Raw genomic sequence first — 17,876 nt, forward strand, 5'->3', positions numbered from 1 at the left:
GCCCCACCCCCATCTATTCTCTGCCTCCCATTGAGTCCCAGCTGATCGGCTGGGTCTCCTTTTGTTGCCCTGCACAAGAGAACAGAGCTGGAAAGCAGGTTAGTGGGGTGGGGAAAGAAAGGGGATTTTACAATACCCTTCCCCTGGAGTGGGTTGGGAATGGAGATTTTATAGTTTTCTTCCCCTGCCATGCCCACCAAGCCACGCTATGGCCACAGAACCAGTAGTAAAAAAATTTGAATCCCATCACTGCACACACCCCAATGCTCACATGACTGCAACTCAGGTGTTTGGCGACTGACTCACATTTTGATTGCAGCATCCTGCAGTGTTGATTTATGGCAAAAACCCACCCATTTGGAGGAGTGAATTTGCACTTACAACTGTGATGTTTGCCTAGTGAACCTGGATTCACTTAATGACTGTGGTGATTCACTTAAAAATGGTTGTAAAATTGAGTCTGACTTGACTTATGATCTCAATGACTTAACGATGGCAATTCTGGTCCCAATTATGGACATTAGTCGAGGACTACCACTGTCTCAAGCATCCCAAAAGAAGATGGCAGAAATGGGAACAAAGAGGAAACTGAAAGGAAAATCTGTACATAATAGTATGTCCAAAGAAGCTGCTTTATAACATGTTTATTGCCCCACTACTTTAGTAGTCACTCTGACTCACCTCCTACCGGTGTTCCGTGATTAGATGTTGGCACATGCTGAATTTTTGCATACAAGTCCACGAACAACAGAGTATCATTAGTGCAACTCTATGAAGGAGCCTATTTGCATAGTACCTACATGCCACAATCCTGTGTGACAACATGTGTAGCTTTCTTACCATTGCCGTATCCATTCTGCATCCCACTGCTTGGGAAGCTTCCGGCTCCAACACCACCCATATATCCTGCTGAAGAAAATATACTGTAAAAACCAAGACACAAATAGAGGGAGACATTTTCCCCCCCTCTTTCCTACTAAGAGCCATGGTGGTGCAGTGGTTAGAATGCAGTATTGCAGGCTAATTCTGCTGACTCACCGGCTCAAGGTTAACTCAGCCTTCCATCCTTCTGAGGTCAGTAAAATGAGGACCAGTTTGTTGGGGGAAATATGCTGGCTCTATAAACCACTTAGGGAGGGCTATAAAGCACTGTGAAGCAGTATATAACCTTAAGTGCTATTGCTATTTTTCCTTATCATTCGCTTAAATCTCAGATAGCAGGGTTGACATGGAAAACTGGAAACAATTACTTCCAAAAATGTGTAAAATACTTCTCTTGTTCAGATAAGGAGAGACAGAGAATAGCTAAAAGGTATGTTTTAAAAAAGAAAAGTGAGCCTAAACATCTCCCTTTAGAGAGAGAAATCTTTAAAAAAAAACCTCCCACTGACTGTACAGTTTTGCAGCTAAACCCCCTGTGGATTAATTCCTAGGTTATCAAGCTGTGTTCAGAAATAAGCCCTGTTTGTAACTCGCTCACGGTAATCAGAAGCTAAGAATGTTCTGAATGCTTCCCTTGATAATCTTCTCAGATCCTGCTTTGTTGCCACCTTTGTTCTTTATTTCCCTGGCACTAGTAACAATATGAATATCTGGCTGAATCGATCCCTAAAATCAATCCTTTGCTCCTTTCTTAATCCTTTGAGTAATAATACAACAGCAATGTGTCATACTGTTATGCTAGAGAACTTAGCACACAGAATGTGATTTCCCAGGACTTCCTTGTCTTTATGACAAACATGGATACATTAGCATTTCAAGCTCAAGAACACTGCATTGTGGCTTTCCCTGATGTAAGTAGTCCTTGACTCATGACTGCAGCTGAGTCCAGAATTTTAGTTGTAAGTGGTTGCGATTATTTAAACTTGGTTTTAAAACCATTTTTATAACTCTCACAAAGCAAATCACTGTGGTCATTAAGAAAATCATGTGGCCGTTAAGTGAACCATGTGGTCATTAAGTGAACCCAGCATGTCTAATGGACATTTTTTGCTGCTTTCTGCACAATTTTAAAATTCCATCGGAGCAAGATCAAAGAGTGAAGCTTCTGATCACCAGTGGTGGTATTCGACCGGTTCCCTCCGGTTCTGGAGAGATGGTAGCGGCGATGAGCAGTGGAGAGCAAACTGGTTCTCTTCGCTGCTCTGTGTTTGGCCCACCCGCCTGCCCGGGCTCCCATATTCAATTTTATGGCTAGAATTCAAAGCGCAGCTGCTTTGTGTGGTGCAAAATAGCGCCGCACGGCAGCTGCTGCAGCGACCAGCATCGTGCAGTCTTGCAGGAGGCAAGTTAGAACGCCTCTGCGCCTGCGCAAAGTATGTGTTTGGTGCGCGCGTGCACACAAAGTGTGCATGTGCGCAAAGCGCAGCCAACACGCCACGCCCACTGAACCGGTGGCAACTTTATTTGAATACCACCACTGCTGATCACCTATTTAAATATGTGACATTTAAAGACATTATGTACTTATTCATTATGTTCATGTTTGGAAAATTCATGTTTATAAGTAAGGAGAAGGAAACGTCAAAGTGGAGAATCTCTGTGGAGATATGTGACACAGAAGGAAAAAAATAATCCTTCTTTAGGAAGATCTTTGCAAAGATGAATCAAAAGTAAAAATTAGAAAACAGATTAACAAATCCTGCCTCCCCACTTCTCATCCTACTCCCTCCCTCCCCATCTTTTAATTGTCTCTCAGTAATTAGATATTTACAGATATTACAGTATTTTATTTGCCTTTTAGGTTTTGTATAGTTTTTATCTTTTTAAGATTGTAAGTTGCCCCATGGTAATATGGGCAGCCAATAAATTTTACAAACAAACAAAGAGGAAGTCAGCCTGCAACAAACGTGGCTTAGAGAAGAGCAAGGGGATGTTATGAAACGGAGGGCCAAATGTAGCAGATGAAAATCCTAAACTAGGAAGAACAACTTAATTACGCAACTATAGTCCCTGGTCGATTGTGAATACATACAGACAGATTCTGCATCTGGGCTTAACCTATTCAGAATTTTCTCACACCTTAGCATTGGTTTGAAGCTTTACCTTCTCTTGCTTTGCATAGCTTATCATGGTGGGACTTCCACTATTCCCTCACTTCCAAAGACAACTACAAGACACGATACATTATTTTTGGATCCAAGTGACAAGGACAGGTTGGTTTGGTAAATTCAAAGAAAATCAAGGAACGAATCAGTGAACACCTAGAGGCAAACAAAGTCATAACCAAAAGCCAACATGGGTTTGTCAAAAACAGATCATGCCAGACAACTCTTATTGTACTCTTTGACTTTGACTAGTGGATCAGAGAAATGTTGTGCATATAATTTATTGGACTTCAGTAAAGTAGACCACATTTGATCAAGTAGACCACAACTTACTACTTGATAAGATAGAAAAACGTGGGTTAGACACGGGTGAAATTCAACCACCTCGCACCACTTCGGGAGAGGTGGTAGGGATGACTTGAATCGGTTCGGAGAGGTGGTGGGGACGATTTGAAATAGTTGGCCCTGCCTTCTTCCTTTTAGAGACTAAATCCCACCCCCATGCCCACCCACCTTCTTCCTTTTAGAGACTGAGTCCTACCAAGCCACGCCCACAGAGCCGGTAGGGAAAAAATTTGAATTTCACCCCTGGTTAGTTAGCATCACCATTAGAAAGATTCGTGACTGGCTGACCAATCGCACTCAACATGGAACTGCAATGGAACTGCATCTGCACAGAGGGAAGTATGCAGCGGGGTAGCCCAAGACTCTATCTTAGGCCCAGTACAACAACTTCATCAATAATTTGGATGAGGAGATAGATGGGGGACTCATCAAATTTGCAGATGACACTAAGTTGGCGGGAATAGCCAACACTTCAGAAGATAGGCTTAAGATACAGAAGGGTCTTGACAGACAACATTGGGCACTATTTAACAAAATGAAATTGAGTGGTGGAAAAAGTAAGGCTCTACATTTAGGCAAGAAAAACCAAATACATAGGTATGGTCCTTTGCTCAATAATAGAAACTGGGAGAGGGATCTTGGAATCCTAGTGGACAATTATTTCAATGTGAGATGGTAGTGTGCTGCAGTTGCCAAAAAAGCCAATACAGTTCTAGGCTGCATTAACAGACGGAGAGAATCAAAATCATGTGAAGTGTTAATACTACTTTATAATGCCTTGATAAGGCCACACTTGGAGTACTGCAACCAGTTTTGGTCGCCATGATATAAGAAAGATGTTGAGACTCCAGAAAGAGTGCAGAGAAGAGCAACAAAGATGATTAGGGGACTGGAGGCTAAAACCTATAAAGAATGGCTTCTGGGATTGGGCATGTCTAGTTTAACGAAAAAAAGGACTGGGATGACATGATAGCTATAAAACGGGTGCGCTGAATTGAAGAGGCAGGACAGGAGATTGCAGGAAAAGTCTTTATTCAAGTCCGGAAGAAAAAGTGGGCTGCAATAGGCATCGGCTTTTATAGCCAGTGCTGTCCAACACTTCAGCCACTGATTACACTTTATTTCTTCCACCAATGGTTGGACCAATGAGTGGAATCTGACAGCAGACTCCACTTACGTACACAACATTTATACATATTTAAGAATAGCAATGTTCCAATATCTCAGGGGTTGTCACAAAGAAGAGGGAGTCAAGCTATTCTCCGGAAGGCAGGACAAGAAGCAATGAATGGAAATTAATCAAGGAGAGAAGCAACCTAGAACTAAGGAGAAATTTCCTGAGAGTTAGAATAATTAATCAATGGAACAAACTTGCCTCCAGAAGTTGTGGATGCTCCAACACTGGAGATTTTTAAGAAGAGATTGGATAACCATTTGTCTGAAATGGTATATAGGGTTTTCATAGTTATGGGTGAGTAACCAGTTCTTCATCATGGACTACGTGATTCAATACATACAGGAGAGTCATATGTTACCATACCTAAAGATGTGCAAAAGATCAAGAAAGGATAAGACTGGCTTGCCAAAAGCTTACTGAGACCAAGGGTGCAAATTTGTAATGTCTGATGAACTGGAAAAGTGCAACCACGTGGCAGACTACAAGATAAAAAAAATACAACTCGGAGAAAAGGCTGCTGCTGAGGCTAAGGTATGTTTCTCATCGAATGATTGTGTACTCTAATAAGATGTGGGTTTCTAGCCAAATCATAATGAAGTGTAATTGTTACTGTGACCAACTTGCAAGAGATTAGGATGGTAAATGGGTGCCTTTCCATAAGTCCATAATAATTGCACATCTTTCTTAAAGGAAACTATTGAGGAAAAAAGAGGAAAAAAAATTCAGTGGCTGCTATCTATTTACTTCGTTTATTTGACAGTGGCTGCTATCTATTTACTTTGTTTATTTATTGTGTTTATTCCTGTTGAGAGTCTTGCAGTTGCAGCAATGGATGGATGGATAAATGAATAAAAATAAACTGCCCACTGAACACGAAGTGCCAGATAAAGTCCACTAAAAGTGGTCTTTGAATGTATGAAAAAGATGAGGAGGAATACCTCACAGAGCAAAGGGAAGGCAGAAGCTGCAATTGTCAGGAAACAATGAAGGATGACTTGTCCTATGGAAAGGTAATAAAGCTAATGTCAACCTGAAATACCAAGTTTGCTGGCACTTCTGGATAGTCTAATAAGAACTAAACAGGTGTCTTGCAAGAAAGGAGAAGATAGCAACAGGCTCTGAGATGCCCTGAGCTAAGAACCCTAGTTCTTATAGGCCTGTAAAGGCAAGGCTTCTTTCGCTGCCACCTTTCTGGCATTCCCTTGAAAGGAGAGAGAGGGGGGAGGGAGGGAGGGAGGGAGGGAGGGAGAGAGAGAGAGAGAGAGAGAGAGAGAGAGGAACAAACAGGAGATGCTACTTCTGTAGAGTTCAGAAGAGAACAAAGAAAGGTGTAAACAAAGAGCCCCAACTTTACATACTGTGAAGGTTCTGGTTTTTCAGGCTGGATGCTAAAAATAGCTCTGGAATATTCTGTACAGACTTAACCAGTGTAAAAACCATACGTGGTAACAAGATGAAAATTTGCTCTTGGTTTTAAGCAGACAGCATCAATTTGAGCAATGTAAGTATGTGAGCTGCTGTATGCAAGTTAGCTTAGTCTTTTTGGGTTGGAATGTAATACAGTGTAGGACAGGGCTGTCAAACTTGTGGCCTGCAGGCCAGACGTGTCACACGTTGCCCATGCCCACACCCGGTTTAGCGAAGGGGAAAAAAGTCATGATATGGCACGTGGCAACGCAAGTTTGACACCCCTGGCGTAGGAGATGACCAGGCTAAGCCTAAGGGAGGGGTCACACGTGTCATAAGTCCCCGCGTGCCCACAATACATCTAAATTCAGCCCACCTTGAATGCCTTTTTAATTCCTTCTCATTTCCCTTGACCATTAGGAGCTCAAGATTCCTGTAGAGAGCTTAAGCTTGCAATAAAGCTTTATATTCATTTACATTGCCTGAATCACCTGATTTTCTTGGTGCTTGACATACAGGTTATTCTCATTATACAACCATTTCTTTAGAGACCATTGGGAGTTACAACAGTATTGAAAAACATTACTCACAATCTTGCATTTATGACCACTGCAGCATCCTCAGAGTCACGTGATCAAAATTCAGGCATTTGGCAACTTACATGTATTTTCAATGATTGTGGTGTCCTGGGATCACGTCATTGCCATTGGCAACTTTTCCAGCTGGCTTTCAACAAGCAAAGTCAATGGGAGAAGCTGGATTCACTTAACAACCATATAATTCATTTAACTGCTGCGATCCACTTAACAACCATAGCCACAAAAAAAGTCAGTAAATTGGGTGGGACTCACTGGACATCCATCTCGCTTAGCAAAAGAAATTCTGGTCTCAGTTGCAGTCACAAGCTGAGGACTACCCTGTATCTATTTCCCAAAAGGAATCTACTGGGGAAGCTGAGATCCTATTACCTGCTTTGGAAGGCTTGCCTCTTGCTCCAAGACCTGTGGGATGACAGAGTGAGAAGTCAGACCTCTATATATTCTGCAGATGGACCTTTTTGGATGGAATGAAATGGGAAAGGAGAAGGAAAAGGGATAGGGATAGGGTAGAACAGAACAGAACAGAACAGGAACGAGAGTAGAATAGAACTGGAATAGAATAGAAACTTTATTGTCACTTTAAATGTACACTAACCAGCACACATTAAAATGAACTGTTGTTGCATTCAGCTTTCAAAAGATAACCATTATGCATATACCCACACACACACACACATATATGACACAGAGAAACATCACAATCTAGTTCAAATGTGTACATATACATGGCGGGGGGGAAAAGAATCCTGCGAGTTTACAAGATGGGTGGCATAAGGAACAAAGCTGTTACGGAATCTAGCGGTCCTGCTATAGATTCTTCAAAACCTCCTCCTAGAGGGGAGCAACAGAAACAGACTGAAGTGGGTGTATGGGATCTCTAACAATGCTTTGAGCTCTAAGCACATAGCACTTATAAGCAGTATCCTGAATAACAGGAAGTGAGCTTCCTATAATCTTCTCAGCTGTCCTTACCACTCTCTGTAGGGACTTTCTATCTGAGGTACTGAGGCCACCAAACCAAGCAGTGATGCAGTTTGTTAAAACGCTCTCAATTGTGCCTCTGTAAAAAGTGGCCAGGACAGAAGGAGAAAGATGTACTCTCCTTATCCAACACAGGAAATGCAGACACAGGAAATGCATGCTTCATTAAGGATGATGTGTGGAGAGACCAGTTCAAATAGTTAATTATCTGCACCCCCAGATACTTATTAATATTGACCATCTCTGCAACCAGAGCCTTAGTACAAAGTGTAGTATGACTATGCTGGCTCTTTCTAAGATCAACAACAACTTTTTTTTGTTAATAATACATGCATATCTGGCATTGTTCATCTTTTTTTTTTTTTTTTAGTAACAAGCTGAAATTCTAAACAATGACATTCTGAGCATTCACACTAATAACAGATTATTATAGTCATGTATACATGTATACACTCACACACAGAGAGACTCCAAAAGAAGAAACTGAAAACATGATTTGCATAAGAAAAACACTTTAAAAAGAATCTGACACAATACATAGAAATAATTGGCTAATTAGGCTGACTGCTGCCAAGTGTTATGAATAAAAATCAAAATAGTCAGATGGACCCAAGAGGAGCTATCAATTAAGCAAACAATCTAAGATCTCACATAAAAGGAAAGAAAAATCAGCAAACTAATCATTACAAGACTTGATCCTCAAGAATCTTAAAATGAAAGAGGCACCCAACTGTTTCCAGAAAGTTAACACAGGCAAAAAAAGGGTTGTTTTTAACCAAGAAATGCCCCTAAGCTTGTAAAATGGCATACTTTGAGCAAGATGTGTTTTGCACTGAAAGGTTAAGAGATTAAAAAAAAAATGTAGAAACACTTTGTCAGTCCAAAGTCAACTTCAGTTTAAACTATTTATGGATCATAACTCTGTATGTGATTTGCTGCCTTATCTGAGGTTTGTGCTCTCTTAAAATAAGAGTTGTTGACGATGATTGCTTAGTTTTACTGTATAGATCACTCAGCTAATCTGAAATTTTATTTTTATAGTTAAGCATAACAGTTTTGAAAATGCTAAGGTGTTAAACTGTCAAAATCAATTTTACATTTGTTTTAATTCAGTTGGATTTATTAGTGTGAGAGATGATTCTTCTAGAAATTTGTATCATGTTCTAATGTTACATTATTTTGCAAAAATTTTCCATGTAATATCTGTATTTTCTAATGTGTATGTATCTTATTTTTTATTTCCCCAACATTTTAGAAAACAAGTGCCTCTTCAGTTGGGAAGAAGAGTCATAAAATGAAGAAGAAATATCCAAGACAGGATTCTTACCTCCCAAGGGGAGACCTTGTTGTGGATAACCAACACCTCTGAAGCCTGGAAAGCAAAGATCCACCATGAGCTAATTCCTAGTTTGGACGATGCTTATTTCTTTTGAATCCAATTTAAATTAATAATGGTCATATTTCATTTCTAGTTGAACAATGCATTTTTAGATAATCAGCTTTCCCTAATCTGATTCCATCTAGATATTCTTATAGGCTAGAGCAGTGGTGGCTAACCTTTTTCGGCTCCTATGCCGATAATTGTGTGCCAGCACCCAGAAGGCAATGCGTGCCAGATACCTGACAATCGGCTGTTGGGTGGCAGCATGCATGCATGCGCAGTGGGGCTCTTCCGGGCAACCTCTCACGTGCCGGGGGAAATGGCTCTGTGTGCCACTTGCAGCACACATGGCATAGGTTCGCCAACATGGGGCTAGAGCATCATAAGAGCCCTGGGCTGTGAAAGTGATGCTGGTCCAATGTTAAAGACGTCAGATGACTTCCCAAATTCATAGCCAGTTATCAGTCTATGCTAAGTTTGTTTTTGAACAGATTAAGAGTTGGAAGGAACATTATAGGTCATCTAGTCCAACCCTCTCCCCCGCCCAAGCAGGAGACCCTACACCATTTCTGACAGATCTAAGTCAAATAAGTTTCAGAGTATTTCAGATTTTTTTAAAATTCCGGACAGTAGATTCATTTTCTTAAGACAACCTGTTTGGTCAAAATATTTCACAACTATCTTTCAAATCATTGGGAAATAGTTCCTGATGTTTCTCTGCACTTAAGCAAACATAGTTTTTGTTTACTAGCCTTTACTTAGTGCCTAATTTTGCAAAATGGTTTAAAAAGGGGATCTGTGTACTTCTTCAAAACACAGATCAGGTGGCTTCCTTCCCATATCTGTAAAGATGGGCAGAGCTCTGGGTTTAGGCCATATCTCTTCATGTTTTTATTAGAAATACTGCTGTAATCAAACATGATCAGCAAATTGACCATGGCTGGTCTGTCCTACCATTAGATAAACAGAGCCAGCTGGCTCCCACTCCTGGCATGGAATATTATAAAATTCAAGCAAATCTCTGATTTTGAAGATAATGTTTTAAAATGTCAACCACCTCTCATCTTTGTGCAGGCAAATATATATTAATTTTCCTTTATCTTATCTTCCTCCATCAAAGGTCTAGAGAAGGCATCAATACCATTGTTCTTTCAACTTCTGGTGGTGTTTCCGTTGTGGACGGATTGATCGTTCGCAGCTTTGATCCATGCTCTCCTGTTGGAGGGCTCCAAATGGGGCCAGAACCACTTGAAGGGGTGTTGAAGAAGGGGAGATCTCCTGTCAGGTTGAGGGGAGCCGCATCTCCCCTCCCTGGCTAGGAATACTCCCTCTGAAGATGGGCTGTAGTGTGGCCACTCTGAAGACGGAAGGCTATCCGAGACAAAGATTGTGCAGGAGGGGTGAAGGAGTGGACATTGTGGAGACCAGGCAAACCAGGTGCAATATATGGATATAAAGGTATCCCGGAATTAAGATCTAAAGAAATTTTTAAGAAAGATTTTAAAAGCGGCAACTAGAGAGAGTGAAAAGAAAAATTGGATACAAATGAAAGTGGCTTTGAACTTCAAACAATAGAAGGAGGAAGCCAGAAGAAAAATATTTGCTTAAATTGAATAAATATATGATTTTGGCACTAAACAGGCACAATTAAAAGTTGAACTTGAATGTGTCAAAAGAAATAATAATTGATAATTGGACTTCATTGGATTATTGAAGCTTAAAAGCCCTAAATAGAGAAAAGAAAATGAAAAGTAAGGGTGGACTTGGATATAACAGAGAGTGCCACCTAATGGTAAAGGAAAAATTTCAGTGGATCTTTAAAAAGTGTTTGGTTCTTTTAAAATTGGAATTTGACACAAAATAAGAGAACTTTGTTACAATATAACAGAAACTCTGAAAAGTGAAACTAGAAAATCATAAAGGAAGAAGAAAGAAGGCTGAAACCTGGGATTAATTGGTGACTTTGGGAAAAATTAAGAATTTAATAGAAGGAATTTAAAAACCTTATAGACATTGGATTATTTGGTGACCTTGGAAAAAACTCAAAAAGGAATTAACAGAAATTGATTGTTAGAAGCTGATTGAAGTAAGCTAATGGTTAATTGGACTTGGCTTAAATACTGAAGAAAGGAATAAATAAAAATTAAAAGAGGTGCACAAAAAGGACAGAACTTTACTTGGAATAAAACTGGATTTAAGAACTATAAAGGAAATTATACATGAAGGAGTGGAACTGTGCAGTATTGCTTCAAAAGAACTTAAAATGGTGATGTTGGAGAACAAAGAAGGACAGAAAGACCCAGAAGGGGAGGAGCTGATCAAAGAAGAAGCCAGCCTTAATGAGCAAATGGAACAATGAACAACAAAACAAGGGGAAAAAAGATTGAAAATTAAAATCTGGAGGTTTGAGGGGATAATTAAAGAGGGAATGGTTTGGAAAGTCAAACAAAGAGAAGGGAAAGGGAATTACAGAAGAAAGCTCAAGAGAGGGAGGGGGATAAAACCTGGAGTAAGAAATGGAGGGAAAAAATAAAGGAAAAAGGGAATAAGAGAAAGGACCAGAAAAGAAGGGGCTATAGAAAGCGAATAAAAATAAAAAGAAACTATACAGTTAGGAGACTTAGAGATAATGAAGACTTAGAGATAAGGAATAGTGAAGGGGATTCTGCAAGGTAATGGGTAGTGATGTATAAAAATATAGATCTTTAAAATGAAAAGACTGACTGTTGTTTTCTGTTTTATATTTGACTATTTTTAAGGATCATTATTAAACTAAATTATATATAGATATAATTGAAATAAATGCGAAAACGGGAAGGTATGAGAAAAACGTTAATTATATTCAACAAAATTAAGAATATAGTTAAATGCTATGAGAATTGTAATAAAAAGATTAATATCAGTCTTTATAATTAATTGAATAATATAATGTAATTGAAACAAAAAATGATTTAGAATTTAATCAAGAGAAAGAATACCATGTAGAATCTGGCATAAAACATATGTGTGATATATAGTAGTTAGGAGATTATTGTCATTAACCTAGAAAGTGAAAATTAAAAAAGGCAGTTGCAGCGGTGGTCAGAAATGGCCACCTCAAAGAAGAACCCGACCTGACAAGATTGTGCAGGAGGAAGTTTAAAGGAGAAAGTTTGACTGACCGGGTTGAATGGAGAACATCAATTTAAGGTACCTGGAACCTGAATTTTAAAGACTAATACTATTCCTAAAAAAGATTTTAAGCTGCGAAAGAGAAAGGGAAAGGAAACAGAATTGGCTTTTTTTCTTCTAACATCAACAGCTTTAACTGACTTGGAACATTAAGAAGAAGAGATTCGAATAAGAAATTGATACTAATCAACTTTAACATTAATAGGCTATTTCTAGCTGAAAATAAAGTGTCAAAGGGATAAAGATTCTTGGATAATTTAAAAACTTTCTTTAAAAAAAAAGAAAGAAAGCAGTGGAGGGAAAAAGGAAAAAAGAGGGGGGAATCTTGAAAATGGAGGAGACCACCTGGAACTTAAAAAAAAATTGATAGTGGAATTTTAATAAGGCTTTCAAAAGATACATTGTAGCTGAAACTTTGTTACAAGATAACAAAGCCCCTGGAAAGAGAAAGTGAGAAAAGAAGCAAGAAACAGTTTCATATTATTGGATGATTCCTGGAACTTTGGATGGAGGATCCTAATGAAACAAAATAAAATCAATTGGGGGTTGTTTAAATTTTTTTTTAAATGGCATCACTCCTTGAAGAGTTAAAAATGAGACTTAAAGAACAAAAAGAAGAACCACAAGACGGAAGAGGATCTTTTGGCTTCATATTTCAATTTTTAGAAATGGAGATTTTGAACTATGAAAAACAACAAGAAATGCTGGCAGAACAAGAAGGGCAGAACAACGAAGAATGACCAAGTAATTTTAAGTGGGGTAAAAAAGGGAAAGGGGGGAAAGGGAGTTAAAAACTTAAGCACTGAAGCAACAACCAAAAAAAAGGAGTAATTTGAAAAGTAATCATAATATCAAGAAGAAGCAGAAGGGAGGATCACAGAAGGGAGAATCAGATAGAAAAGGGAATAAAAAGGGGAGGGAGAAGAAGAGAGGGAAGAGAGAAAGGAAAAGAGGCTACAAAGGACAGAAACAAGATATAGAGGTACAGGAAAAACGTACAAGAATTAAAGGTATAAACCTATTTAAAAGACACAGAGACAATGGTTAAAATTTAACTTAAGGAGAAGATTCTGCAAGGATGCATGGGATAACATTGTTATATTAGAAATAGAAAAGAGTTAGAAAATATGTTAGATGATTAAAGTGACAGAAAAGATTTCTATTGATGTTAGTGGAATATTTGTTTGTAAAGAGAATAAGGCTCTCAATGATTTAAAAAGAACGTTAAAAAAATTGAAAAGAAACATAGAAGATTTTTATCAGTTGACAAGATGAACCTGAATAAGAATAATAACTTTATTGACTACTGTTAATTATTGTTTGGTTTTTTATTTAAAGACAGTAATAAGTAAAATATGAAATATAGATGATTAAAGTGAAAGACAACTGATATTACTAGGTAATGTTTGTTAAAAGAAATAGAAATGTAAAAGATTGTTATTAATATTAATGGCAGAGCTGTACTTGAATAGAATAATTATTCCATTTACTATTGTTATACATATATACACAGATATATATACATACATATTTTTTCCTTTTAAGAATTTAGTGTGTATTTTAAGGGAATATACCAAGCAGAATTCGATTGAAAAGAGGTATGTGTTATAAAATAGAGGTTAGAAAATGAATGTTATAACTGTAAAGATGTAACTTAAATTTTTAAATAAGATTTGAAAAAAGATACAAAGGTGTTACACTCCAGTCTAGTAATTACAGGGGAAAATTTGTTTTATGAGAAAATATAATATGAAATTGTAAACAGGACAGACGAAAGTATAAAAACATTGATTAGAAAGATTTTAAAAATTAGAAAAAGATATGTAATTGAATTAAGAAAGGAATGAAATAATTTAAAATAAGGCTCTAGGAAGTAAAGAAAGGGGAAAGCTATTGAAAAAATTGCAAAAATAGTTATAAGATATGGATTAGAATGTATAAGATAAATATGTATTGAGTTTATGTCTGTATGGAGAAGTGATAACCTGGGGCCACGCTGTTCTCAAAAAAAATTATTTTATTTGTATTTGTATGTTTTGTGAAAACTTAAATAAAACTTTTATTAAAAAAAGTAATTAATCATTATTATGAATTAAAGGGGAGTAAACTGAGTGATGTATAAGAAAAAGGGGTGGTAACTCAAATTGGTAATTAAAGGGGGAAATCTTTGGAATTGTTAGAACTAAGATGAAACTTATTGAATAATGAAATAAGAGTATGCGATGAAATTGCAAATGTGACATATAAAAGTATAAAATTTAACGAATATAGAATAAGAAACAAGAATTTCAGATATTATATAAAGAAAACATGAGAAAATTTAAAGAAAAATAAAACAAGCTAAGATATGAATTGAATATTAGAGAAAACTTAGAGAAAGCGGGAAATGTAATGATATATATGAAATTGAATATGAAAGAATATGTAACTAAGGTCATGTTTGCTCTTTCAACAGTCTTCTCAGTTTACAGCAGGGGTCCCTAACTTGTGGGCCATGGCCTATTCACAATTGGGCCGTGGGAGCAGCCAGCTGGTGGGCATCCATGCATGCATGCGCATGGCCCCTTGTACGAGCATCGTAGGGGCTCACGACCCCACTCGCATAAGGTCGCAGGTGCTCTTAGCTCCATTTGTGCAAGCAGCAGATGCTCATGCACACATACTTGCCCCTCCCACAAAATTTTTTCCTCTTTCCCACCATTCCCTCAGTTCTGGGCCGCTAACTAGGAAAGGTTGGGAAATTCTAGTTTACAGAGTCCCAACAGATAATGGTCCTCCTCTACCACCAACCCTTTCTCTGGATGGGCCTATTATCTTGATGATTCACTCTGCTTTTTCCAGTTCACTTTCCTTTCCATCTGTTTTAACTCTTCTCTTTCCAAAGGAACATGTCAAGTCTGAAAACATAGTTTTTCTTATTTGTGCATACAGTCCAATTATTTGGGGCACAAAAATCCGTATAATTGCATTAAGTAATAATGCAAAAGCAGTTAGGCTTAATAAACTAGTTCACCACTTATTTTTCCTACAGTTCTGTTCCCTTGTTAACAAAGTATGAAAAGGAAAGACACTTGTTTTGTGCAAAAGCTGCCAATAACCAAATGAATTTCTATGGGCTTTGTCTCACATACATTTAACTACAGCCCCAAAACATATTGAAAACATCTTTTTCTTATTTTATCCTCTTGTTAACAAGCGAGACAGACTTAAGTCATTCCAGTCTTAAAGTAGGGGTTTTCCCTCCTTATCTGGATAGTATCTAAGGACAGCCTTATGGTATAGAAAATTTGTTACATTTCATCCCTCATTATCTTGAAGAGAAATCAATTGATTTCAGTAACTGAAAACAAAGCCATTTGAAGCAGAACAGGAATCATCAGTAGACTAGCAAATTGTATGTGCATATAATCCTCTGTTGACTCAAGGATGAAGTAGAGCATGGGGGAAACCTACACTTGTTTTTTTGTGTGTTAAAACGTGTATTAATCTAGAATTTATAAAAAGAATGTGTAATGGAAAGGGAATATGACAGACTAAAGAACCAACTAAATTAATAAGTTAATATAGACTATTAAAAGCAAGGAGAGACATTGGTAACTTTATTATTATTATTATTATTATTATTATTATTATTATTATTATTATTATTATTATTATTATTATTATTAGGCAAACACATATTGTTTATCTTTATTTTTAAAATAAATATTAAAGGATTATATTTGAAATAATTGAAATGAAACAAAAAGATGTTTCGATTGAGATTAATGAAAAAGGCTAGAATTAATGTGTTTGTTTCTCTCCTTACTGAAAATTTGGAATGGAAAAGGTAATAATAGAATTAAGTATGCATATATGAATGTATAATTGCTGTCATATTTGTATGTAAAGGTGATGACCCGGAAATATGTTGTCCACTAAAAAGAGATTCTTGTTTTTAATGTGAAAAACTGAATAAAATTTGTTTAAAAAAAAAGGATGAAGTAGAGCAGCGGTCACCAACTGGTGGGCTGCAGCCCACTGGTGGTCCATGAGAAAAGTTTGGTGGGCCACAGAGAAATCTCACCCCCAGAGTACCCCCCCAAAGCAATTAATCCAGGCTGCACAGAAACACAAGGCTATGCCGCCTATATGGCCCGCGGGAACCCTCCCCGCTCACTCACTCCTTACATGGAAAAGTTGCCTGCTAAATTGCTATTTTTCCTTTTTCCGACCATCAGCTGTTCTGCTGTGCTGGGAGATTTAGATTAGCTAGGAAGCAGGAAATGGTCTTTAGATCTTTGGCTCTGCTTTTAAGCACAGCCGAACCTCCCTTAGGACTGAAGGTTCTATTATTCAGTGCAGACTCAGATAGCCAATGGCAGAAACACAGATCTTTATGTGATTCTGTGAGCAACTCAATCTGCCTCCCTGCTTTTGATTTTGGGTAAAAGTTGCTCGTTTTTATAAAAAAATCAATATTTATATCAATATTTATAATATTTACATATAAGCCATGCCCAGCCAATCACATGACCACCAAGCCACCCCACAAATTAGGCCATGCCCACCTAATCGGTTAGTGGTCCTTGGGATTTAAAATTATGAGTTTGGTGGTCCCTGAGATCCAAAGGTTGGTGACCCCTGAAGTAGAGAACTTCAACTCAGTGGTGAGAGGACTTTGAAAATCCAATCCTTATCTCTTAACCTTCCCATGATATTGAGCTCAACATTTGAGTTTTAAGTAGGTGTGTGTAAAATGTGCCATCATAGAACATTGTGACCTTGGCTGCTTTAGATGTTCCAAAAGTAATACAATGTGTGTAATCATGGTATGTGGGAATGGCATTGGGAGGATTGAGGGGTGAGGTACTCCCTAGGGAATGATCAAATAAGAGAAAATACAGCCTGCAGCTGCATAATGGGCAGAGGAAGAACCTCAGAAAGGAACTTCAGTCATTTCTGAGTCTGTAAAACGGGTGAGAGATTTGTACTTTCAGATTCACAAGATTCTGTTAATAAAATATTAAACAGTAATCTTTTGCTATAAAGTAGAATTAACTCAGCTAGTCATACCTCCTGTCTGGTCTGGTCTGCCTAGGAAGACTGACAATATGAAATGTTCAGAATATGCCTGTTTTTATGTTGGGCTACTGAACTTGGAGAACTCTGAATGTCTATTTTGAACATGGGACAATGCATGCATTGAAACTAAACAAGAAACGCCCATCCTACCGGTTCCATATCCAGCTGGCATTCTGTAACCTGTGGAGAGGTAGAAAGATTCAGATAGAAAAGCATTAGATAGTAACTTCAATCACTTTGGAAAAAAATGGAAAAGAGGGATTGCCAAAATCTAAAACCTGAGCTAGAAGTATTTTCTATTATTTCAAAGAGGGATTGCTGTTAAAGTCCTGCAGTAATTGTTGTTCACACAGTATGTAAATCTGTGTCCTCAGGACCACAAGCTCCTCCAAGTTTGTTCCAAGCTCCTTCCTGAGCTGTCACAAAAGGAAACTATGATTAAATAAATGGGTAGTAATCTCCTAGCCCTGTCCCCTTTTTGGCCTGAAGCCACTGAAAAGGCAGTGGAGGTCCTCAGCTCCAAAAAAACTGTGCATCTCTGCTAAGTCTTTTTAAAATCCCCTTATGGCAAATATCTGGTGAAGAGCCTGGTTGTTAAAGGATGCAGTGGCCTAGTGATTAAGACAGTGGCTTGTCAACTGGAAGGTTGGCAGTTCAAGACCCAAGGACTGCATGATGGGGTAAGCTCCTACCAACTTAGCCGC

At 38.0% G+C, this 17,876-nt stretch overlaps 1 protein-coding gene and 1 long non-coding RNA gene across 4 annotated transcripts in view; one reads left to right on the top strand and one right to left on the bottom strand.

The window, feature by feature from the left end:
* LOC148129334 (uncharacterized) overlaps positions 1 to 11,295 on the top strand; it is a 29,534-nt gene extending 18,239 nt beyond the window's left edge. The window contains exons 3-4 of one of the 2 annotated variants that reach the window (XR_015745801.1): positions 5,380 to 5,579; positions 8,812 to 11,295. This is a non-coding gene — a long non-coding RNA (uncharacterized LOC148129334). The remainder of the gene's footprint in view (positions 1 to 5,379; positions 5,580 to 8,811) is intronic. The other variant, XR_015745802.1, reaches the window with a different exon arrangement.
* The window catches only part of GREP1 (glycine rich extracellular protein 1), a 42,371-nt gene that overhangs the window by 14,191 nt on the left and 10,304 nt on the right, over positions 1 to 17,876 (bottom strand). For both annotated transcript variants that reach the window (XM_026677567.2, XM_087946386.1), the window contains exons 6-9: positions 17,323 to 17,352; positions 8,884 to 8,928; positions 6,945 to 6,977; positions 841 to 906 (exon numbers count right to left, since the gene is read on the bottom strand). In XM_026677567.2, the coding sequence (XP_026533352.1) occupies positions 841 to 906; positions 6,945 to 6,977; positions 8,884 to 8,928; positions 17,323 to 17,352 (174 nt within the window). The remainder of the gene's footprint in view (positions 1 to 840; positions 907 to 6,944; positions 6,978 to 8,883; positions 8,929 to 17,322; positions 17,353 to 17,876) is intronic.

This window comes from Notechis scutatus, chromosome Z, assembly GCF_049901735.1.
Source record: "Notechis scutatus isolate UNSWTSFEM ecotype Mainland chromosome Z, rNotScu1.2, whole genome shotgun sequence".
Taxonomy (NCBI): domain Eukaryota; kingdom Metazoa; phylum Chordata; class Lepidosauria; order Squamata; family Elapidae; genus Notechis; species Notechis scutatus.